The following is a 27,081-nucleotide window of genomic DNA, read 5'->3' on the forward strand; positions in this document are numbered from 1 at the left end:
AGAGACCAACCAAAAGAGTTATGACACCGTAACAATTACAGCAATTTTAGACATGCAATTGTTTTGTTCCTCATAATCTTAACAGAGTGAAGCTTCCTCATCATTTATGGCTATCAAAACATTATTCCTGAAATTAATTTAAAGGCTCGTGTTTTATGACCCCTGATCCACCTTAGTTAAAGTCAGTGATCATGACAGAAAGTCCAAATGAAAATTGCAAAACATGCATTCCTGGGTTTTTATTAAGGTCATAGTTAGGCTTGATCATTACTTCATGAAAGTGACATGCACATCTTCCTTGCAGGAACTCCTTGAAGCGACCCATTGTAATACTGAAAGTGTCAATGACTTCATAGCCGTGCTGCTGGGCAGTAATTAAAATCTTCTCGTTTTCATAATAAAGGTCCTGCACAGCTTTCTGTAATCAAAAGAAGTGAGTCAAATATCTGGGGAGGATACAGCCCTTCTCTGGCTTAAAAGTGTGTTCAGTTGCACACCTCAAAAACACAAAATAAATTATTAAACTTAAAACAAAAAAATGAATGAGCTGAATTATCAGCTTGTCAGACTCAATACCTTGAATCAGGTATTTTGTAGCAAAACTCATTTAAAGCACACGCACAATTACAGGTATTCCTCGGCTAATAAGATGCATTCTAGAAAATTGTCATGTACAGTGAGTGTGTGTGCGTGTACTCCATTCCCAAGAATTGATACATTTATTCATTTTACTGCTAATGTATGTGTTATGGCTGAAATGAAAGTCATTTACAGAGAACACGAAGAATGAGGAAAGTAGGGTAAAGACATATGGGCTACTTTCTCCTCATCTGCGTGAATGCTTTGCACATCACTTTGTTTAAGCCTCTAGCAAGACAGTATCACTTGTTTATTCCTTGTTCTCATTCCTCTGAATCATATAGAGATTTTTCTCTAAGCTCATCACTTTCCTATATCTCTTACTACCTTTTATACTTTTGACCTTTTCCATTCATTATGGTTTCACATTCTACATGACTGCACAGATGTGTTGCCTCACCTTATCTAGAGCACACCATGACCAGGGACCAACTTTGTTAAATCAAATATGTTAATTGGGGGGCTAGTTCTATTTCTCAAATCATATTACAATCATGTTAAAATAAATGTGATTTGGCCAAATCCATGGTAATGGAGTTGAATATAAACTTTTGAAAGGTATATACATCAAATTAAAAAGCTTGCTTTTCTAGATATTTTGTTGCAGACATTTTACCAATGACTGATATAAATCAATGAAATGCTAGTAAGACAATTTCCTGAATTCTGAGACTAGAGTTTTTACATACAGAGGAAGATTTGATCCATATTTTGTCATCTGCTAATACATTTCCACTTTCTTTTTAATACTGTTCCACATTTCACAAAAATGGCCCCTGCAAGATCCATATTAAAATGAATATTTGATGTTCTTAACCACCTTCTTTTTTACAACTGATTTTACTAGACATTCAAGCAAGTATTTATGCTTTAATACTAAAGTCCTTTTCTCATTATATGTAGAAAAAATATTTATAAGCTTATAACAGTTTTAAGCATCACATTTAAAATATCACTAACAGATTATTCAGGCATTTCCATTGTCCTGCTCTAAAGACTGTGCTAGAAGTCAAATCCTATTAAAGAGGCAATATGTTGCTTACAAGCCCCATTCTAACAAGGATTTCCCCTCTTTTTCCTATTCTTCACCTGTGAGATTTTAGAGAGTGCAGTACAATCAGGCTTACCAGTGAAAGAGACCGGATCCCATCAACGTGGAGGTGAAATCCCATACCGAGGGTTTTTATCACAACAAGTATATTCAAAAGGTTTTCCCTGATAAAAAATACAAAGTTAAAACAACAACTGCATTGCAGAAATACTGATTTCACAGTGTGTTCATCGCTACGCCTGGCAAAAGTATTCATCCTTTTCTGCGATGCTCCACTTGTCCATCCATTTTCTAACCACTTCTTCTAATAAAGTGTAATGGGTGAACCAGAGACTCAGCTCAAGGCAGGGTACACGCTGTGTGTGCATGTTACAGGGGACGTCCTGTAACATGCACACACTCACACCAGAGCCACCCGTCCCAGAAGCCAGTTAACCTTTTAGGATGTTTTGGACTGCTGCCACCATGCTGCCAAGTCCCACGTATTTGAATTGAAAATGCTATTTACACATCTTTTTCAGTGAATATGATTAATCAAAACTTGAATGCTCCAAACCGAGCAGCCACGCAAAGGGAAAATAAGAGTTAGGGGTGCCACTGTGAGGTGACTATTGACTAGTTCAGTGGCTGAGATGAGAAATATCCATGAGTCAACAATATCCCAGTCACTCCACCAAACTGGCCTATATGAAAGACAGACAAACCAATTTGAATTCCTACCTGGAGTTTTCAACAACGCATTTAAGTGATACTTACTACTCACATATGGCAAAAGTGGTATGACATTGTGGTTGAATAAAATAAAATTGGAACCTTTTGGTCTAAATGCAAAGCATTTAATTAGGCATAAACTCAACATCGCCCAGTCCGTACCATCCCTGCTATCAACCAAGCATGGTGATTGCATCATCAATGGGGTCTGACAAGCTGTTTGAGACTAAGGTAAAATGGCAAATTCACCTTTAAGCAAGACAATGACTCAAAGCTGGAGTGGTATAAAAATAAGAAAGTGAATGTCCTTGACGGTCCCAGTCGAAGTCCTTCCTTGAATTTCATAGAAAGTGTGCTATGAAACTTGACATTTGCTGTCCATCCCCAACTAACTTGACAGAACCTGAGTAAGTGAGTAAGTTTGCAAAGAGGAAAGGGTGAAAACTGCACTATCCTGATATGTGAAGTTTGTAGACTTATCTAAAAAGACTCTCAGCAGTAATTACTGCCAAATATTTTCCTTGCTGTTTTTGCTATTTTTAAATAGGCATTTAACTATTCACACATACAATTGTTGAGGTGAGTATTCAATAATTGACAACAAATATTCAGTTTAAAAAGTGTAAAATTGTTATATGCCTATAATTAATATGCAAAAGGAAAATAATGTATTCAAATTATTATTAAATAAACATTTTAACCCCTGTCTTATTTATTTTATTTAGATATTAGATCTTATTATTTTAAAGTCCACTTTTGCATGTGCACTTTTAGTCATTGCCTCACCTCACAAGTGAGTAGCAGTGCTGCATGAAGATTTTTCTTTTATATATTCAGGAGAAAAGTACTTTCTGTACTCACTGTACTAACTGTACTTAGTTTTCAGAAAAGTTGTTAACTTTCACAGATCGGATCCAGTTCTGGTTTACAGATAAAGAGATATGGGATGAGAGCTACTGTATATGACCTGTTTCCCAAGAGCTGTCCAGGGTGCTAAACAGATTCTAATTGGTCTTTATTTGCAATTATTCAGCTACAGTTCAATTAACAGTTAACATTTTTTATGACTTTGTGAAACAGAAAAACTGTTCTAAAACACCTACTATTTCTATTCCTTTTTTTCTAAAATAGATGACAAAACACCTAAATAGCAATTACACCAAATAACTGTTAATTATGATATTATAGAATACCACTGTCACTATTCTTTGAACAATGAAACACTGTGTAATATCTTTGTTACATTTAGTTTGAATAGTTTTGTCACTAAAATTGGTTACTAAATATGTTACAAAAAACTCCTAATCATGTACTGAGAGGTATAACCAATGCAATGGATCAGTAATGGAACCAAAAACATTTTTTTGTGTTGTTATCTTTGTAAGTACATAAAAAATAATAAAAATCAGAACCGTTTACATATACGTGTTTTGTTGAAAAGTTTTTTAAAACACTAAAATACTTCCATCACAATTTTAGGTTTAGCCATAGTTATGTCATAGAACAGCCTCATTATATTACAGACATAGTAAATCAATACCAAGACTTCAAAAATCCTACCATACCCTCCTAATAACTTGTTAGTTAAGACTATAGGTCATGTAGTGGTCACTTCTCTGATGTTATTAAAAAAACCTGGAATGGGGAAAGTTGATATATGCAAGTCTTAGGTTATTTCATCTACTGTTCATCAGTGCAATGATATAAAATCAGGTAATCAGTTGTTACAAACCCCCACAATAATTCAATGAAATGTTCCCTGCCTTAGGACATAATTTAAATTACTGTATATTTGATATAAGATTTCCTACTCAGATGTCTCTCACTTAGTCTCCTGATCACCTAGAATTAAGTACATGTCTGGTGATCATTTTAAACCCTTTCTTATTTTGATACTGACCACCTAAAGAAACCTTATAACTCACTTACTTACATAAAAGTGTAATGGAGTGTCTGCTTGCCTCTGAGCCACATGCTTTTTTCTGGCATCTGTCTGGGGGTTTGCCAGTATGTGATATAAATTTTGTGAGTCTGCGGTGTATCCGTGTCCTTTATGCAGGTTTTGTTCCAACAGTACTATTGCTACACGACTCTCGGGGAACCACGCCTATAGTTTTTACTCCTTTCCAACAGTATGCACACTTCTGGACCAGACACAAGGCTTCCATTAACCTCAGGGAACATATATATTTTAGAGGAGACAACCTGCCCGATGATTTTAAGTGTAATCTCCTCTGAGAGAAATGTTGCTACTCTCTCCCTCATCAGGAAACCTCCAGCTACAACTGAGACCAGGACTTGAGGCTACAGATATCCTATCAAAGAAGACTATTTAGCTACTCATCTCTCTCCTCCTGAGTGTTAACCCATTATAAGAGCTCTTTGTTTGTGGATTCCCTGGCTCAGTCATTCATATATGAAGTTGTACCATCCCTAGGTGAACTAAACAAATCTTCCCGTCTCACTCCTTAGTGTACCTCAGTCCTAGCGAATATAACCTCCTCAAAGATTAGTAAAGTTATATTGTTCCCTGCCAGACACATCCCTTGCCCTTCGATTATGGACTTGGAGTGTCAAACCACACCTTGAGCAAAGTACTGGAGACCTGCCCTTGCTTCTCTCTTCTCAAACTCCCTCTGCAGTTTTTAATCTTTGACCTTCATGTTCCCCTGATGGAGAACCTTGATCTAGTTTTTCCCTCAACAAGGAATCTAATTAAATCTCCTCCGGGATTTAGAACCAGCTGTTTGTGAACTTACAACCAAACCATTTACTCGGTCCCTTCGGAGGGTAGATAAATCTTCCACAGGATTTATAACTACTGTAACTGACGCTATATCTGACCTTCTTGGGACCCCTGTGAGGGAGAGAACCCTAACCTGATCACTGGATAATCCCCTTCTTGGCCAGTACTGCTCTACCATCTTCTTTACTTTACCAGTGCCCTGGCACAGCAAGAACGGCGTCTGCTACTATTCATCTCTATCTCTCAGTCTGCTGTGTTATCTAGGTCATAACTTAAAAATGGTATGACTGCTTCCCATAAAGATCTGTTGTCTCGTTAATCAACAGGAGGTGAAACTCATGACTACTAGCCTGTGACTTTCATTTTACTGTGAAAGCCACGGGTTAGTGGCATATGTGGGAACATTATGGAAGCAACACAAGCTTTACATCTGAAACACATGCTTTGGACCAATTAGCAGGTGCTGTCTTGTGAGATTCAGTTGCATTTGTGTCATAAAGTCTGCATAAATACGAGCCTCTTCATTGGCCTTTGTAACCTAGATACTGCAAGTTATCCCAGCTCATACCACAAATGTTCAGTTGGACGTTTGCCACCCATGCCACTACTATAATATTCTCATCTTGCAAGAAAGCTGTTGCTACACGAGCAGCATAAGGGCATGTGTTACCCTGCTGAAATGCTGTCACACCAGGAAGACAAGGAAGTGAGGTCCCAGGACTTGATCATTGTAGTGCCGTGTGATCAACAACAATCACTGCAAGAAGAGTTTTGCAGTGCCTAGACACTCTTGATCAGACCATCACACTTGGACTACTTTATCAATCTTGACTTGTGGTTTCCTAGAGTGTGGCCTATCAGTACTGTTTGGCTATAATGTCTTGCCAGGTTATATATTGCTGTTTGTAAACACCCCTGATGGTGATCAACAGTGTACTGAAACCTCTGAGATACAGAAGTGCACACAGGCTTTGTTGTTTGGTAAGTGTCGCATGTTGGTTCCCTTTTGAAATTTTCCTTCTTAATTTTGGACAGACTTAACATTCAACAGGTTAAATCACCTCATTACATGTGCTCAAACATTTATGAAGGAATTTAGTCCTTATGCAACAGTTAATATCACTTAAATGTCCCACAACATATAATCAATTAAAGAAAATGGAAAAGGAAAAAAAAAGATCAGTACCCCAAATCTATATTTTTCCAAAAATACACATGCATAGAGGGATAAGCTCAGTATATTATTATTATAATTATTACTGTTGTTGGTGTTGGGGTGTTTTTAAATTCTGACTTTGAAATTACTCATATTTAGAAATGTTTCCATTTAAAAGTACCTTTTCAGGACACGGTGTATGATTGTCAGGTGATCAGTACTGAGCCATTGAACTCCTCCAACAACAATCACTGTTTGCTCTGTGTTTTCAAGCGGGCGGGATCTGAGAGATAGCAGAAAAAAATAATATCACATGGTGAGAACAGATGACAATGTTCCAACCAAACCGTACTACATTTAATCTCAGCATGTCAGCACTGGAACGCAATTTACATGAACTGCTTTCCATTTTATATCCTCTTAACACCACATGAATCAGTCTTTGTGGCTTCATATCATTGTTTAATGTAATTAGAAACATTAGGAAATGAATCTTTCACACATGGTACACTAAATAACCTTATTGTTCCAAAAGATGTTTGTGGATCCGTGTCCATGTCAGTGGCAAGCCATTTCTTTCCTATGTCCAAAGAAAACACATTAGTTTCTCTGCATGTTCTGGAGTTATCTTGTTTTTCCTGGACAAAGTTTTCAAAAGGAAAAGAATGCCTTAACATTGTGTTCCAAGAAAATTAAACATAAAAGAAGGCACAAACAGAGGAGTGTTACCTCAGAATTAGGTGCTGCAGTGCCTTCTCAAATGTGGGCCTTTGGTCCTTACTTAACCAGAACTGAGGGTAGTAAGAATAGCTGATAAGAGTCTTTCCTTCATTGACATTATGATAGACAACAGTGTCATGAGCTTTGTCCCAATCATCTAGAGTCTCGTTCACACGTTCCATGAGGTAGAACATCATTCCTCGGTTCGTTGAATCCCCAATAAAAAGAACCTTTTGAAAAGAAAAACAATTGAATCGGACATCATAAAATAACAGAATTTAATTCTGACATACAAATTCTGATGCTGCCAGACTAGCTGTTGCATTCTTTCTAATCATAGTTAAATTCATTTGTAGATTTGTCATTCGCAGGTCCACTACTTGAAGTTTTCTGAAGAAAATGTCTAGGTTTTCAACTCATCACACAAAGCTGCTTTTTAAATAAAAACTAGACGTATCAGAGGTGAACACAATTGCTTATGCATTAGGGACAAAAGTGGTGTTTACATAAATGTGGTAAAGTGTAATAATAACATTCAGTGCATGATCCAACATAATAAAAAGAAATATTATTATTATTATTATTATTATTATTATTATTATTATTATTATTATTATTATTATTATTATTACTGTTGTTGTTGTTTGTTATTATTATTACTTTATGTAACCACAGGGTGCAATACTAGGCTTTATCTACATTTCATTTATGTGTGCATTGTCCAAATAAAGGAGAACACAGCCCTTAAAAGATACTATGTCAGCAACAATGTCTGGTTGAGTACCAAAACTGAATTGTTTATTAAAAGAAACAAATATAGCACAACCAGTACTCATTTATTTCTTCTTCCTTATTAAAATAAACCCAGAAAAAAAGAATAGTTTATGCACTCTCAATAAAGTTAGTTTAGAAAAGAGTGAAGAATATTACTTTTTATTGGTTAAATAATTAAAAATGCTTGGGGTGATATTCCTCAATATAACCAATATGACCGTTGGTGTTATCTCATTTGATACAATCATTACAATCTTTGAAAGAACAGGAATTAGTCAAGCCAGAAATCTGAAAAGGCATTCAGTACTTGTGGATTATTGGCTGGAAATTTAATTGTGCTATGAAATTAATGTCCCAGCCATAATGCAGACGAAACAGTAATATTTTATAAAATTTGTGGTTAGTAATCTTAAGACATAACCTTTCAGCAAGACAATGCATGTCCTTTTACAAATGTTCTTAGGTCCTATTGGTATTATATTTAATGACGATGGAATTCTCTTGCAAAGGCAATGAAGCAGTTTTAAGGAGGGTGTAAAATGCAAGTCTTCTTATAAAATCTTTGGGATGAAAGTGTTCATTGGAGAACTGTGCCAGCTTCTGCACATTACTTACAACAAGGCTTTTCCTTTATATTGTGAACAATGTATTTACCAGACCTTATACCTTTTTGCCAGGCAGATCATTCTGACTCCAGGTACTTGAGAGCAAAACTGGACTGCAATTGACATTAAAGCCACAAAGACAACTTTATTTAGTAATTACTTCATGGTACAGTACCAAAGAAAGCTTTCTGACAACATTGTTTCCATTGGTTCTCCTACTAGTTGAGTCATTAAGCAACCCTAACACAAACAGTAGCCCTTTGCTCAGCTTGGCACATTTTAGGCAATAGAATGTAGCTTATGAAAATAAATGGTTCAAAACTTTGCCTCTTCTGGAAACATTTTAGAATGACACAAGCAAAATTCTTATTACACATACACACTCCAGTATACTCCATGGTTTATACAAGTAAATGGTTTGGCACTTGTATTAAGAAAGTAATTTATTTGTGTAAAACAATTCTAAGTATTATTTAAATAATAAGAGTTTGTGGTTCGTAATAACACTGTAACTACAGTATCACACAGTGCACACTGAATAATTGCCAGAAGAAATAAGAAACAGTCATGAGAGACTGTTTAACAATGAAACTCAAATGTATTATACAATCTAGTGACATAATAAAGTGACATTTACAATGCGAAACCAAATGTTCAAAAACTACTTAAAACTTCAGGAAAAACAATGCATAAAATTAATAGAAAACACGGTGTTACCAGGGTTGACCTGACTCAAAAATATAATGCAAAATATGTTTACCCACTCTTCTTTTACAGTAAACATGTACTTGTACAAATACGTATACCTGCTGAGCTGGGTTCTGAGGCAAAGACAACAAAACACCAAAAAAATAATAACATCCTGAAACAAAAAGTCAGTTGTGAAGAAGTTCAGTTGCAGAATGATGCTTCAGCAGATCCTTTGAATCAGTCAACAGGTGACTTAAGTCAAATGTACATAAAAAATATCCTTACCAAAAGTAAAATTGGTGCAATAAAAACTTAGATACAGAAAAAACAGTGATATTTCAGACCATGAGGACCAGAGGTGAGAGTCCCTGGGCGAAGTAACCATGGCCAGGACATCTCCCTTAGGACAGCTCTCAGAAATATGCCAATATGAGAGGGAGCCAGAATCCGTGGGGGAGCTACAGCCAGCAGCCCCAGAATGATGTCACAATCTTTCCGATTTATTTTATTGATTGAATGAAGTTTGCCTTCTGTCATTTTTCCCTTGAGTAATTCTTTTGTGAAAGAATAAAGACCTTACATATTTAGTGAAGCATAAAGTAGCATAAAATGCTGTGCTTTTCCAGCAGATGTCATTCAATTTGCTTGGCTTATAAAAATAACCTGTGATTTTGCTTAAGTGAAACCTTAAATATGCAAATTATACATTATACATCTTACACACAATTACTGATTTATAAACGCTTTCAAGCACTCTTTTATAGATGTAATGTTACTTTATTTTCTGAAGTGAGGTACTTCATTGCATTTTACAAGTGAACCAGAACCATAATTTTTATTGACTGAGAAAGTCTGTCTTTATGGGTTAGAGAGGCAATTCCTAACTGCAGCTAAATAGATGCTTGGCTCTCCTTTTTTCTGTTTCCTCATGGCAATGCAATTAAAGAGTTATGCCTTAGTTCCTTCTAATATGCTATGGTGTATAGAATTATGGGCACAAGGAAACATGATACATTCTATATCAGAATCAATGACATTTGAGCTAAACTTCATGTGAAACATTTTAATAATGCATTTAGGTTTGACTATTAATAACTACATCTTAAATATCAGACTCTTATGGGAGTTTCATAACTATTGCTTTTTTGGCACAACAGCATCTGGGTGCACCAGGATGAAGTCATATTTTTATGCAGTGTTAAGTATTTTGGTGTGTGGAGCAGCAGTCCCCAATACTAATCCTGAAATGGTGGTGTGTCTACAGGTCTTAAGTCCAGCTTGGCTCTTAACCTGAATCAAGTTATTATTTCCTTCAATGGATCAGTTTAATAATGTCTTTCAGGCTCCCTGCTCTTCAGATGCCTCTGCATCTGAAAAATCTAGAGACACACCATCCCTCCAGGACCTAACACTAGGGTAGAGTATCATTTAAACAAATGTCTTAAATACACTTGATCTGTGCTCAATGGGTTTAGGTTTTTTAAATTAAATTTGATTTTATTTTATTATATCACTCTAATTTAATGCTTGTAAGCTTGTGTTTTTTAACAAAAGTTCTGAATCAGGCCACATGGTCTCTGGCTGGCTCCTGTTATAAGAATATTAGAAAACAATGAAAGGAGGCCATTTAACAGTAATTTGCTTGGTAGAAATTTGGCTCTTTTTCATCGTTGAGGGGGTTTTAGGGGGTAGTGGTTGGGCTCAAAGGAAAAGCAGTGTAAACAACTGTCAACATTCTTGTCTTTTGAAATTCTAATGATTTTCTGTTTTGCAACATTCCTTATAAAAAAACAATCACTTGCGCTGAAAGATCGGCTGCTTGTATTGGCATCTAATATCAAGCAAACCAACAGGATGCTTCTGCATTTTACAGATCAAACACAGCTTTTACTAGTTTAGGGGGTTTTATAACATATCACAAGTTCACATAAATGTGTATTCAGTATTAAAAATTAAGGATGTTTCTTTTTTAATTTTCTTCTCTAATGTTTTGGCCTGTTTGTGTAAAAGGAACACTCAAAAACCCCAACCATAAAATTTATTACCAGGATCAAAAGCATGTGGAAAATATTACCCTTGGACATTTAAAGTCCCCACTATTGTTTGGCATGCATCTTTCATTTATGACTCAGCTGCCCACACATTTAACTCTTAGGCTCACCTTGCTGGCACAACACATGTTACATATTGGAACATTTAGGTTTGATGTTAATTAAACAGAGGTAGTCTGCATTTCATTTGTTTTGTCATCTAAAACTAATCTCATAGATGACGATAGCTCATAAATTACAAATTGAAGCAAAGACCAACAAAATGTGTTCAAACTATGTTTTCCTCAATGTGTGTTTCATTATCATTCTGTCCTTTTGTCCATATAGTTCCTAGTCATTGTGGAATAATTGCTACTATAACTTCTCATAAAACACGACACCAGAGGTTATTCTGGCCTATTAGTTCAAAGTCGGGACTTCAAGACCTTTGTGTTTCTACACTTGCTGGTTTGTAAAATGAACTACACTTGACTTGAAAATGCCAGCTGCACTGATTTTGGAAACCACAGTCCTACCATCCCATTTCAACTCCACAAACCCATGGCTGCATGAAGGTCATGTCACATTTAACTTCTTATATCACAACAGAAGATAATTAAATAACCAACGACTCCCCTAACTCAAGCCTCTTCCACCTGTGGCTCCTTCATTTGACACTCCCTTGCTCTGCAGTTCCATACCACCATACCAGTTTTCCACAACAATGTTCTCCACCTACAAATGTTGTCCTCATACCATCACATTTCAGAATGTGGTTCATCTACAAAGGACTCTGAAAAAATCAGAATTCACCTTTGCTGCCAAATATCAACAGTTTCCGTAATGACCTCCCTACTCTCTCAGCTTTTCCTTATGACAAAGCACTGCCAACAAGGCTCTAGTCCAAGTGCTACTCTGGGACTGGCTACCCACTCTATCCTCCAAGCCAACTATGTTGCTCTTCTTCTTATTCTTGACCCTTATACAGTATTTCATGTTTTCAAAAAAGCAACATCTTTATGTTTCCCTTCCCATCCCTTCTCACAATCATCTCTTTTTTCACTTCTTTTTGTTGGCAGTAAACCTGCAAATTATGCCTACACCGAAACCCATAGCGGCCGAACCTATAACATCAGACCCGGAAGTCTCATTAACAACCCTGTCTACCCCCAGTGCTCACACTGCATTTCTTGAACCTACAAGTGTCCCATTTTTGGCCGTGCAATATAAAAAAAAGTTCTACAAGTTCAGTTGACTTGACCTGGTGAAGTGAAGGACCTGACATTGTCTTCTTGAATTTGTCACAAAGGTACAGAGTCCTGAAGCAGTAAAGCTGCCTCAAACCATGATACTGTCACTGGCATGGTTCACAGCCAGGATGACATTCTTCTGTTGGAAAGCACTGTTTGGTGTTCACCACAACATGTTTCCCTTTGGGGCCGAAAAATTCAACTTCTGACTTGCCTGTCCAGAGTACATTTTTCCAGTGGTCCTGCAGACCATTCAGGTGCTCTTTGGCAAACTATTCCTTTTTAGAGAAGGAATAGTTTCTTCCTGGCTATTCCCATTCAGTTTGTTTATGATGATGATGATGGTTGAGGCATGAACACTGGCATTCGCAACAAGGTGAAAGGCCTTCAGATCCTTAGATGTTACTCCATGGTCCTCTGTGACTTCCTGGATGATAGCTTTTGGAGCTATCTTGGCTACAAAATCAGTCCTGTGTAGAGTAACTGTGAACTTGAATAATTTCCAAATGTAGACTAGATTGAACCCCCAATATTTAGATATGTTTTTGTTACCATATCTAGGCCGATGAACATCAGCTGCTCTTTTTCTGAAATTCCCTCAGATCTCTTCTGATTGTGGCATTACTAACTTGTGTGGTGAAAACCAAGGTCACAAAGTTTTTGACTACTATATAAGACAGGGCTCCCCAAACACAGTCCTCGTTTCATTTCTGCCCAATTAGATAACCACCTTATTCTAATTTCCCCCTATAACTGTGCTACTGTATGTAAACTAGGGTTTCAATTATTGTTTTCACACACACACCTTTACACACACACACACACTGATTTTTAATTACTAATTGTTCTATTTTATACACCTTTGAGTCTCAAAAATGATTGAATTAGGAAATATAATCTTTTTTGAGAAAAGATTGGTTTTGATTAAAGAAGGGTATCATGATAAGGAATATCACAGTTCCATATTAATAGTGGGGTTATCACACTGTACTGTATTGAAAAAAATATTAATATATTTATTCACTCTTGTATTGGTTTATTTGGAAGGTTTTTCTTAATAAAATTGGAATTTGTGTTCTTTGAATCTGTGTGTGTCACTGAACTGTGCAGTAGTCTTATAATTCACTGTCCCAGTTCCACTGTTTCAGTAAACAGTTAAATTATTACAAAGCTGTGCATACTTTCAATACTTAAAATTCAGCTCAGACATCATTTCTTACGAATCTCCTGACTTACTAACAATTACACTTAACTCAGTCAACCTTAAAAATTCCTAATATTTCCTTACATTTCTAATAGTGCTTTTCTGGACATTCCACTCAAAGTGCTTTATAGGCAACGGGGACTCCGCTCCACCACCACCAATGTGTAGCACTCACGTGGATGATGATATGGCAGTCAAAGTATGCCAGTACACTCACCACATATCAGCCAATTCATAGATTCAGAACAATACTATCTGACTCTTTATTCATTGATGAGGACTCACAAATACTTCATACTACATCCAAGATGTGTTAAGTAAAGCAGGGTTCATTGATAAATATTTTTTGTCCATTTGTCCTGGTTTGGCACAACATTTGTCTTTGCTAACCTATTAATCCGTGGTCAACAATGAAATCCCTTAGGCTATCAAGCATACAGTACATAATATTAGATGTGAACTATCTAAGACAAGCTCATTGTAAACTATGCAGTTTTTCACTGATGTTATGGGGTCACACTCATATTGCCAGGTTATGAGTCAGGTCCATAAGTCAGGGAAGTCACAGAAGAGAAGCTTCCATATATGAGCCATAATATGGACCTCATACTGATGTATGGTTTCGAGGACAGAAGTTAAAATTCCAGTGTCACTGGATCTCTGTGTTCTGTGTCTATCAGCTAGATAACATAGATACCACATAACGACAGATTATACCATTAATTACAATATACTAGCAATAATCCAGTCTTATAAGTAGTGTAATGTAATCAGACCCTGGGTACTTTAAAGTGGTATGGTACTCTACAGTGCTAGAGTAATCAATGTAAGAAGTAACCCTGGACTTTCATTTTATGTTTTCAAGATATATGAAACATCAATAGGAAGCACTAACAAAATACATTTATTGTTTCTTTTCTAAAAGGAAAAAAACCAAATAAAGACAATATTTTTGTATTAGCTGGCCATTAACATTTTATTTCTTAAATATTTTTGTCTAGATACCTGATATGATGCTGAAAAGAAATCAGTTTTTTTTTGTCTTTGAATTGAGGATGCTGTTCATGTTTTCAAGGTAAATAACTTTTTGCCTTCTTAAATGTATTATAAAAAGGGTGGATTGACCTGAGATATACTGTATGCAGGCTTGTAAGAATCTGTTTTGTGTAGCAAGGCAGGAGTAGCCTTAGTAGTTACCTTTCTCTCCTTCATGCAGGCTTGAAGCTGGAGCCTGTCTAGTACAGGGTGGTAGCAGTGGTCGGGTTGCCAGGTTACCTCCCTCCAGTCACAGGTTCTGTTGTCTGAACAACTCAGACATGGAACCACCCAGCGCCCTAGGAAAATAGGACAGACTTTCCTCAGTAAAAAATGACTGTATTCCCGTAACAAGTAGAGAGGGTCTAGAAGACCAAAACTGGCAATGTAAAACAAAAAAATGTAATTTCTGTTACATATTTTTTCATATTTTGAGAGCCATTTAAGATTATATAGATTTCATTTAGATAGTTTTGTTTTCTTTTTTTGCTCTAATTATGATAAACATTTTCTCTTTGAGGGAATAAAAGCAAATCCAGGCAAATGAGAACCATTGATTCTCCTTGTGAGAGAAAAACTTGACAAAGAGTATTGATTAATTAAAAAATGTATATTGTACTATATTTACAGTATGTACAGTATTTTACCTTCTATCATAAGAAGAAACTACACAGCACCAAAAAATCCAGTCCCTATAATTCATATTACTTTCCAGCTATACTTCTGATACAATCCAGTAGAACATACTATAAAATCGAATTTCCTATTAGTTTCTCTGTTGTTTGGTACAATTAGTACAAATCTCATACAGAAAAACCTTTCAGACTATATGATATACAGTATCATGGAATTTAACGTTCATGCATGAATTCAATTTTAAAACAACATTATGGGCAGAATAAAGATAGTGTGTTGAAAGAAGGCTGAGCGAGATGTTTTAATTGAGTGTAAGTTATATGTAATGCACATATGCATATTGCAGGATAAGGGAAGTGATGCAGAGTTAAGAAAAATAATCACATATTCTTCCCCAATGGTTTGTAATGCCTAGAAAAAGAGGATCAAGGGATTATGAACTGTGAATTTGTGATATTCAGTAATCATACCCTTCTGGCTCAGTACTTTCCAGACTCCTTTAAAAAGGGATGTTTTATATTACAAGAACATGACTGAGTCTCAGATCTTGGGATTCTGATCACTCTTTAGACCTACAGCACAGTAATGCTTTCCATTTGTGGTGCAGTGAATACCATGACTGACCAAAAGACTAGTCTATTTACTCTTTCTCTCTGATGGCAAAATGGGTTGTATGTATTTCTTTCTGTACAGTTCAGACTTCTGACAATGAACCATGGCCAGCTACAGTACATAGCTATATTAAAGTACTGTATCTTGAAGCTGTGCTAGGGAAGAATCTACCTTCACAGCCAGAGTACAATCTGCCTTGGCTGTTGCTGTGTGGATCACTCTCACAAAGTCATTGTCTAGTCAAAGTCAAAGTCTACAAGGAGAAATATTATGGAGCATCAGAACGGACCATGTCTGAACTTGCACACTATCAACTAACCTCTGGCATCCCCTGAGAGGCAGGCCTGTGTGTGACCTTGCAAATATCCTGGAGGGGGGATACTGGGGACAGGCTCCAAACCACAGGGCTCCTTGGGCCGAATAATCAGACCACAATCCTGAGACAACACAAAAGAATGAAAAAAGATTAATAGTCTTTTACCTACTTATATGAATCATGCTGGCAGCACTATAGTGGTGCATTTTCCATAAGAGAAGTGCTGATGATGTGTCACAAGATTAGAACAAAAAGGTTTCTGTGAACATATACTTCAACATTTCAGGCCTCTCATTTTATTAAGACCAACGTTTTAAGCTTTTTAAGGTACGAATGCATTATCACTCAGTGTGTTCTTATAAAAAAACAGCAAAAATGAAATGAGCGATTATGTTTGAAAAAACAGACAGTATATCTAATGACGTTCACATCCCCTTAAAAAATAGCTCCAGTATGTTATGAGGCCCAAATGTGGGTTTTCAGCTTCCTTTCCTGTGTTTCCAAGATCATAATGAAACCCTTTTGAAAAGAGGTCTATCAGTATATTGTTTTGTTGTCAAACTGTTTTCCTCAGGATTCTTAAAGTCCTAAAAGAAACAGAGAGATGACTGAGTGCAAGGGTCTGTAAGAAAGTGCATCTCTCTTAAATTCTTGGCAGTGCCTCTCCAAAGACTTCCACTGATTCATATGTGTTTAACAAGTATCAAAGTACCTTCCTGGCTATGAGCCTTCTCAGTATAATGTTAGATGTACGGGTCAGACAAACTTAACAAGATGAATGACAGTGAGACTCTCTAGTGTCAAACTGCAATGTCCACTTGGAGCCTTACGGTCTGGACATACTAAAGAGCTATTTAGCGGCATTACTTAAACTTACACCGAGATCTGAAAGCCCCTGCCTTGCAGCACAACAATTTGCACAGGGCTTCACACAGCAGCACCACATTCCTGAATGATCCGTGACTGCTGTCAACAAAGTGCAACAAGACAACTTAACAGGGATTTTCTTGTTCATACTTGTGCACAGTGTAAATGTATAAACATAGGATCACTTTTGATTTCAAGAATATATGTATGAAGTGGTCCTCACCAACAGAAATGTTTTAGCTGACTGTTCATTGTACCAGTATTAAACCTGATTTTAAAACCAGTCTCCGCCCCCTGTAAATAAACTCCAAAAAGATAAGTTACGAATTTTTTCAGAGCAGTTGGAAACTAGGTTCTTAGATCTTGGATTATTTTATGATTTTATATTGTGAATATCTCCAGAACAAAAAAGGCTGCAGCAAGTTCACTTCTATAAAAAGAAAATGTTGTGTGTGTAACACAGTTAAGCTTTCTTGTCTTCAGTGACATCAATTACAGCAACAATTTTCAATATTTTAAATGTTCAGAATTTGGTTTTCCACACAGGGATATTTTTTTATTTCTGTAATTTTAAAATGCTGAAATAAAAAAGACATACTGCTTAAATAAAAAGACATAATGAAAAAATATTTTGAAATCAAACTCATAAGTTAACACTCAAATCCTAAGAACCACTTAAATCATGCACAGTTAGCAGATATTCTGTCACAGAAAAGGATAATAAAACAGCGGGATATCAAAATGTGACAGCCAGTTAAAAAACACAGCTAAATTTATATGTTCAATTTAATTTCCTAAGCTGCAAGACACACACGGAAACATTTAAGGAGTTTTGGAGGTGAATGATCTTGAATAGTGACAAAATTCAAATCTTCTTATGAGACACATTTAATAAGGATAGTTGTGAATCTAAGTAAAGCAATCCTACCCTAGAATATGATAACACTGATTTATGTTGCCATTACATCATTTATTAACTTCTCATTATTATGGAATTTTGAACTACAAACGTAATGGGAATATAGAACAAGCTCCTCACCCATGTTATTAAAGCCAACAGAATCAGATGGATGAGATCCCCTGGGTTAGCTACTGTACCAGTAAAAAATGTGATTCTCTTTAGTAATCTTAAATTGCTAATGAAGTAACAAAGCAGGCACTAGATAGCAGATACAGCGCCTGTACTGATGGACTAGAAATGTATAAAATAATAATAGAAGAGGAAGAAACTGGATAAAGAAGTTTAGAAATTGGTTGGATTATTAAGGCCTTTCCCCTTAAGGTGATTTTATATGACAGACATAACATTAGTAATATGTTATGCAACAACTTTATGGAGATTGTGGTAATTTTGAGACTGTAAAATTAGTGGTAACTAAAACTGGTGGCAAGCAAATGAGGTGTAAAACATTTGCAGGATTTCATGTTGTACAGTATATTTGGTTACAAACAACTGCTACAATTTTAATTTTATGGGAGGGCTGCTGTTCCATAGGTAATATTTCATTTATGATCTAACAATTTGTAATAAAATAAATTGTATTCTTAAAATGTAAAACAAAACTGATCTGACTACAAATATTATGTCTGCTTTAATTTGTATTTTGTCTAACTCAAAAACTAGTGTGAAACCTGTTATGACCATAGACCTTATTGTTAACAATTGGGACAGTGACAGTTGTAGCAAGCTGTAATGGTATGGTATTTGTGCCTTGAAAGTTACCTGATTAATGCGGTTGATGATGCGTGATCGTTTTAAGGTTGGGGTTTGTCTTTATAAGTCAATCTCCTTGCTTGTCATATTTATTTTTCGTGATGTGGTGAGCGCTTTGACAGTAACACATTGTTTAACTGGGATAGTCTGGGGCTCCTTTTTAGGGGAATGTGGGCTATAATCACATCAGAAATCTGGCAAACCAGAACAGACCCAGAAATCTTGGGATCTTGCTAAAGTAGCCCCAAATGGAAGCTCCTGCTGCCTTTTTTTTATTTTCTGCTTTTGTGGTGGGTTTTGTTTGTGGGTGGTCTCTGATGGTGGAGGTAGGAAAGAAACGTGACTTCTTCTTCAAGCAAGAAGAAACTAAAAGAGCTTCACTCTCCAGAAATGTTTGAAATGGCCGATGAAGATAACAACAGTTCAGCTGCTTGTTTCCAAATCGGACTACATCTTGGGTGAAGAGGAACCAGAACAAAAGCTCCTTAGCACACATGCAGCTATTAATTTTGAAGATAGATTAACATGAAATAACATTCACATTGAGAGTTTACTGGAAGGATCTAAACATAAGGAATTGATTCAAGGATAAAGCTATCCTTGGATGGTTCCCAGCTCTGGCACAATGAGATGTATTTTTATTGAGAGAGTGCACTGGATTAATGGCGGTCACTCTTCTGAAGGCTGCGAGATTCTTTTAGTTTTCTGTTCATTTCTGTTTTCAGACACATTTTTTTGGAGGAAAGTGTAACGAACAGTTCTTTCAGACCCTATGCGGACGACACGATCCAGGGAAAAGTGAAGAAACATGTGGAAAAGATCATGCAGGATACGGGGATGAAAACAGGGGGCGTGTCCTTGGTGCGCTGGTGTTCGGGGGAGGTGTGGCCGTGGCAAACAATCTGCGAGAAAATCCAAAGGGAAATACAAACGAAAGCAAAAGTACAAAACCAGGTGGTCCATCCAAGACCAAAAAGATTTAAAAACGGGAACCGGATCAGAACCGGTGGGAGACAGGAACAGGAACAGAGAATAAAACCTTAACGGGACCAGGCAGTTCCAGGTCCCAGTCTCACACACGATAGGGAGATCAAATGCAGAACCCCGAATAAAGTGAGCGCCTGGCTTTAAAGGAGAACTGAAAGGGGGTTAGAACAGGGAGCAGGTGCGGGCGATGAGTGGAAAACAAGGAAGGGCTGGAGCGTCCTTAGGAGGAGGGGTCTACGAACGTGACGGAAAGCAGGCAGTCCGGCCCTACTCACTCAGTGGAGGAATCTGTGCTATGTGCTTTACTGGTACTAGTCAGTCCAACAGAGATGCACCTTTGCGAGAGTGAAGAGATCATTGTCACTATGAGTCTCCACAAGGTATACAGAAACAGTTCACTTTAGCACAAGATACAGAGAGGTTTGCCACATACTGTATTGAGGGATAATCCCATCAACTCAGATTAAATAGACATTTTTTTGTTTTTCTTTTCTCTTTACTGTGTTCAGTAAATAAAAAAAAATGAATCCCTTTTATTAGGTTTAGTGTTAAAACTGAGATCTTATTGACTGGGACCTGTTTAACTTTTGTTTTTCCTCCTTTTTTATTTTTATACTTTTTCCCTCACAAATATTAATATCTATTCCAATGTGATTTTCTTCTACAACTTGCATGTTAATTATTTAAGGGGTTTTTCTGTCCCATAGTATATTGCCTGCTAAATTTCAATAATATGGGAATCTAATTTTAAATAAGGCATTGGTAGATTTGAAAATAACAATAATAATAATAATTTCGATTAAGGAAATTTTCAGTCATCCATGTTTTTATGTCAGAGGTGAAATTAGAATATGGACTGATCAGCATAAAAATCATAGTTGAGGCCTTGTGATCTTAAAATAAGCATGGATGTGTGGCAGTCTAGTCTTCTGTACAAAAAAATGGTTTTAATTGTATTGTAAAGGAATTACTGATGTATTTTTTGCAGTAAGGGGGTGAAAACCTAAGGAGTCTGACATACAGTATTTAAAAACTAAGTTATGTTCATTTCCCTTCAGTATTAAATTCTGACTTTTTAACCTCCTTTCTAAATCCCTGTAGGAATGTAAGAACTTTGATATTGTTCTGGATGCACAAATGAATTCTGTTATGAAATATGTGTTTAATTGATCAAAAAATGATTCATGTTCAGTCTTAGACATCTGCAATTCTAAGAAATTACATTTCTGATATGGGTGGGAGAGAAATGAACAGAATTATTTTTAGATAGACATAAATCATACTTCAGAAATGTCTTTATTTACTGTATGCCTCCCAAGCTCTTTTTGGTGTTTACTCACTATGAAGACATTATCCATGTTGAAATAAGTTCACCACGCCAGCTTCTGTAGATTTGTTTATACAGCATGTTGTCGTATCACCACTAAATGGTATTTTAATACTACACTACTAGATGAGACATTTTGTACACAGTGTAAAGCTAAATTGGAGAAGTCCAATTTGATGTCAAATATCTTATTAAAATTACTAGGAGCCATATTGGCTTTTCCAGATCACACTCAACAACTTTTTCTGGGGCCACTGGGCTGGGAATTAACCTTACCAGGAAATAATTAACTGCTCAGTCATTGGACAGAGTTTATTGTATGCAGGTCTATGTAAAATCGCAGCCGGCAGAGGAATCCTACTCCGTTGGGCCCCTGAGCAAAGCCCTTCACCCCAACTGCTCCAGGGGTGCCATATAAATGGCTGACCCTGCGCTCTGACCCCAAGCTTCTCTCCCTGTCTGTGTGTCTTATGGAGAGCAAGCTGGGGTATGCAAAAAGACAAATTCCTAATGCAAGAAATTGTATATGTCCAATAAAGTGATCTTATTCTTATTTAAGCCAATTCCTATTTTTGAATTTTGAAGACATTCCATCCATAAGGAAGACACAGTGCAGAAGATACACATTTTTGTATATAATCTTGTAGGTTCTACAGTACATTCAAACATTTAATTTGAATAGGAGGAATGTAGGATGTATCTCCTATCAATTAATTTATTTCTCCTGAAGAGACAGCTATAGTGGAGATACACATATCACTGTTAGACATTAAGGACATTAAGCAGATAAGGATGTGATAAAAGGTGAATTCCTTAGCACTGATGACATTCTTCTGGAATTTTATCTGGCTTTTTGGTCCCAGTTAGGTTCTTTTTTCTTAGACATGGTTTTCCATTGAAGAAGGTTATTTTCAGAGGAATGTTAATATGCTGTTATTTCTCTATTATTAAAAAAAGATTAATACATCACTTTGTAAGAGCTAGTAGCCCTTCTCACTGATTTCTCTGGATACCATGCTGTATGGGAAAATTAGTTCACCATGATCAAACGGGCATTATTAAAAGGTATTTGAACATTATTCTCATAATGTTTGCCATCTTCTCTATATTATACAAATGACTACAGCCATTGTTTAATCCTGTTCCTTTCTTCTGTTAGGTGCAGCTTGAGTGGGTCAGTTCTGGATTAGGCTTTATCAATATGGTAAAGATTGTATTTACTTTACTAACCCTTCAGTAACAGTCATACATTTTCTTCCCAATTTTTTACATCTAAGTGCACATGTCAGGGATACAAGCTTTCACCTTATTGAGATTGGCACCCATTATGGTCTACTCACACAGGCTTATTACGTACTGTATAACTATATGTATATCCGTCCTTCGGATGAGACGTAAAACCGAGGTCCTGACTCACTGTGGTCATTAAAAATCCCAGGGCATTTCTCGAAAAGAGTAGGGGTGTAACCCCGGTGTCCTGGCCAAATTTCCCATTGGCCCTTACCAATCATGGCCTCCTAATAATCCCCATCTATGAATTGGCTTCATTACTCTCTGCTCTCCTCCCCACTAATAGCTGATGTGTGGTGAACGTTCTGGCGCACTATGGCTGCCGTCGCATCATCCAGGTGGGGCTGCACATTGGTGGTGGTGGAGGGGAGACCCCATTACCTGTAAAGCGCTTTGAGTGGAGTGTCCAGAAAAGCGCTATATAAGTGTAAGCAATTATTATTATTATTATTATTATTATTATTATTATTATTATTATAGAGAACAGATCAACAAAACTGTGACTTGGCTTTTCACTAAACTCAGCTTGAACTATTCAATGTCCCACAACAGTGGTGTTTTACACTGTCCTGGAGTAAGAACTCCGCAAATTACCCTAGTTTACAACTTTGTTTGAGACATTGGAGAAAGGGAGAAATTCTTGCTCTTTAAGCAACTGAAAATATCTTATTTGGTTAAAGAAATACGTTTGTGGAATGGTATGAGCTACAAAAACTAATGTTTTATAACTGTTGGCTTAAAAGATTATCATAGTCATTTCATCAGGCATTAAAAGTCAAAGCTTTGTTTTATGACATTGACTCAGTTGTGACTGATAGTGTTAACCACAGGCACTTCCAAAAACCCAGCTTTAACCATTTACTTAATTACACAGCATTATTGCAAAAGGCCTGAAAGTTATGTGGAATGTGAATTTAGTTAAATTTTAGGTTTTCATGTCATTTTTCCAAACTTAGTAACTTCTGTTGATTCCATTCCATTATGTTAACATTTTATATTGCATAGATAAGCAAGAAAGAAGCACTGTGTAAATTTTATTAGTAAGTATTTTCAAATGTATTGATTAGGCAGTTAGATTGGGGAAAGAGGAATTTTTCTGTTTTGTGTTTGTTTTCATATGTTTTGAATTCAACATTCAAAGTCTATTCACAAACAAAAATGTATCTGTAGGTTTGTTATACAGCACAAATGAAAATTATTTTCTCCTGTTTGTACACCAAGATGCTTTGACCTGGTAGCAACAGATTGAAAGTATATGTTGCCAACATGACAGACTCAAGCTAGAACAAGAATCTCCCACTGCCAGTACTACAACAACAGCAGGAAACACACAACCCTCACTCCCTTGACATTCATTTGCCTTGCTAAACACAATAGGAGCAAATACAGTGCCAACATCACAACACAGACTAATTTTTCACATGAACTATCTAAACTAATATGTTGCATGGACGTATTCTACACTGGTCTATTCCAGTAATGAGTAAGCGATCATATTTCAGTTCCCCTCTGCTGCAGTCAAATATGCTTCAGTGTGGTTTAACTAAAAAAGTTTGACAGAAGAATTACTGTTTAAATAAATTTGAAACAAGCTCACAAGCCCCAGAAAAACTGAGCCAATTAATCTTAATCTATTATTGCAGTTTTAATATTATAAATTAGTTGCAGAGATGATCAAAGAGCTTCTCACAGAATTGTGTTTGAATTCAACGTCCAGAAAATTGAATGCTCAGTAGAGAAGAAATCTAGCTAGGCTTCAAAACCCCATTTGCTTAGAAGTTAACCTTTGTGGTCATTTGAAGTAAGCCTGTCTGGATAGTTGATAAAACATATTACTTTCTTTTCTAGGAAATCGCTTTGACCGTAAATGTATTGGATTAACAAATAAAATTTTGTACCTTCAAAAATTATATAATGAGCTGATAATTATTCAACAATTCACATATAGATCATACATTTATTAATGACATAGAATGCAGACTCCTTTTTATACAAAGTTTACTTTTTAAAATATTTTTTTAATTAAAATAAATATATTTTAGGCATAAAACCAGAAATACATTTTTTTAATTGTAAGATCATAATACTGTATATTACCATGTTGTTTTTTTGCCATTGCTGGTATTTTTTTTGTTTCTAATCTTTATTTGCAACTTGTTTTGAAAAACTTCACAATTGAAATACCCATACAATGTCTACAGTGATACTAACCAGTCACAATTATTTTGCGCTTCAGTATTTCTCTCTCAAAATCCCACGTTTCTTAGAAATACTGGAGGTCCCAGGATCCCAAGAGACTGAACCAGTTAAAGGGTTTGCCCTAGAGCCAGTAGTAGCCTACCATGCAGCTGAATACAGTGTGAGTCTCAGTCACGTCACTAGCTGACTGTGACCAGGATTCCACAATCGGTAATGCACAACCGACTGAGCACTGCTGGAGGCAAAGTGATATCAGTTTGATTGGGACTGAATCCTTACAATCTCCCGACACTGGCAGGCTTACACTGTGGTCAGTGAGTCTCTTCCAGTCGACCTGCAGGAGGGCAGTGTAGCCTGTGACATGTTAAAAGTTGGACCAGTCAGAGGACTCTGCCATCACCTCAGTCTTCCCCATGTGCAGCTGAAGGCTTCTTAACCGCGAGAACAAAAAATTGGCAATTTAAATCAGGTTGGTATAAAAACAAAAACAAAAAAGACATTCTAAATGAAAAAATCTCCATTCCCCAATATCACCTTTAATATATAACAGTCTGACACAAGATGGGACAACACAATTAGTTTGTGATTGATAATATATGACTTGGTAAACCAAACTCTTGTTTTTTTGAGGAAAAAACATTTTTGCACTTTACCAATTGAAAAATGCTTGTGTAACTTCACTCTTACAGGCAAAGCTTGTATTATTATGTAACCTTCTTTTGTAACTTCAATTTTGTGTTTTTTACCCCCCCGGTGAACTCATAGAAAAGACATTTCATTACCAGCAACTACTGCTGCACGCTGTATAGTTGTGCATTTGATAAATAAACTTTGATTTGATTTGATTCTTAGGCTTCTGCGTGCCAGTAATTTGACAACTCTAGTAAGCTCTAGAATGGGACGTGTAAGGTCTCTTACTGAAAGCCAATTTTTATATTTTTTTTCCACTCTAGTGTTGGTGCCTATCATTCCGTGAGTGAGATGGGTTAAAGATTATGTTGACATCCTGAGAGCCAATACTATAGGTTAAAAATGCAAGAATGTGAAAAACAAAACGAAACACTTTTAGTTACCCTTCAGTGCTACATTTCTCACTTCAGAACATTATGAGGCATGTCAGAAGTGGCCTTCACATGAACCACCCTCATCTTTTATTCATATTGAAATCTCAAAATAAGCTCTGAAAGGAGAAGGCATCTGAAAGCTTCAGACAGATAGACGAACGTTTACCACTGCTTTTTTAAGAGTTTCCTCGATGAAATATTTCCAACTTGGCAGATTACAATGTATGTTTTTGATATCTTATCCTAAGCTGAGCTATACACTGTAGCATAAGTTTTCACCCTTTTTATAGCCGTGAAAGAAGGCTCTCAGGAGAGGCACTTGATAGTGGAAGGAGGTGATTCGCAGGACTGTCAATTTGAGTCACTGAAAGCGTTCTGAGAATGTCACTCTACCAGCCCAGGGGAACAAGGATCAGGGGCAACTACCCTTGTAATTTATAATACTCTTTTCCTGATCTACGTTTACTACATTTGAAGCAAAGTGAGGTTTCAGAGTGATTAGTTTCAGTCTTGAAGGATGTATATAAACATATATAATGGATATGATAGAACATATAACAATTAGGGATATTTTTTTGATTGAAAACTTAGTATAAAAATAGTTTAATTCTAGTTTGAATTCAAACTATTCACTTCAAAAGCACTGTAATCTGAATTTAAAATAAACTGCTAAAAATAAAACTGCAAGCCCTTAAGTGTTTACCACCAATCTAATCAGGTAAAAAAGGTTGTACCCTCGCTGTCCACTCTGTTAAATCTGTGAGCTTTTAATTATTCTCTTACCTTGGCCTTCTATTTCTTTCTAATGAAACTTATGCACAGAGGTATGTTTTCTGAAAGCATCTTTTAAATATAATACTTGACAAAGGATTTTTCCTTTTCCTACATCCCTGTCATTAGGGATCCACGGAAATGTGGTCGGGCCGGGGTTATGATAACATGAACTGAACTCATTTTGCAGTTCTGTTCACTAACATTCCGAAAATAGGTTTCAAGTTTGGATGTTGGATATACAGCATCCATTCTCTGATGCCCATTCTTGTTCTCCCTGAGTTAATATACTTTACACAGTAATTTCATTATATGGCTCTAACCCTGGCTCCTCAGTGGTCTGTGGTCTGGCTGCTGGTAGGCAATCAAGCTCATCTTACATTGAAGAGTTGTGTGTGAGGAAGAGCTTGACAGCTTCCCACTGCTCGACCCATTTGACTTGCCGTCGAGCAAAAAGCAGCAAACGCAAATCGAAGGGCTTCGAAGAATGACTTCAAACACGTGACAGCTGAGCAAAACTCAGAACAATTCCCAAAATGTCAGCCGTCAGACGAGCTCCTATAATTAAAAACATGGGACGAAGTTAATGAATTCCAATGGAAAACATCTTCCTGACAATTTAATCTCCCAGAAATGTAAAGTTTGTTCACATCATTTGTGGAATGGAATGAATAATGACTTAAGTAT

The 27,081-nt window shown here is 36.4% G+C and overlaps 1 protein-coding gene across 3 annotated transcripts in view; it reads right to left on the minus strand.

Annotated features, from left to right (window-relative positions):
• cped1 (cadherin-like and PC-esterase domain containing 1) overlaps window positions 1–27,081 on the minus strand; it is a 98,883-nt gene that overhangs the window by 3,134 nt on the left and 68,668 nt on the right. For 2 of the 3 annotated variants that reach the window (XM_015352416.2, XM_015352415.2), the window contains exons 16-21: window positions 16,179–16,296; window positions 14,774–14,910; window positions 7,033–7,253; window positions 6,485–6,586; window positions 1,767–1,854; window positions 272–418 (exon numbers count right to left, since the gene is read on the minus strand). In XM_015352416.2, coding sequence (XP_015207902.2) covers window positions 272–418; window positions 1,767–1,854; window positions 6,485–6,586; window positions 7,033–7,253; window positions 14,774–14,910; window positions 16,179–16,296 — 813 coding nt within the window. Of the gene's footprint in view, window positions 1–271; window positions 419–1,766; window positions 1,855–6,484; window positions 6,587–7,032; window positions 7,254–14,773; window positions 14,911–16,178; window positions 16,297–27,081 lie in introns of those variants that run through there. The other variant, XM_015352419.2, reaches the window with a different exon arrangement.

Source organism: Lepisosteus oculatus, chromosome 7 (assembly GCF_040954835.1).
Source record: "Lepisosteus oculatus isolate fLepOcu1 chromosome 7, fLepOcu1.hap2, whole genome shotgun sequence".
In the NCBI taxonomy this organism is placed as follows: Eukaryota; Metazoa; Chordata; class Actinopteri; order Semionotiformes; family Lepisosteidae; genus Lepisosteus; species Lepisosteus oculatus.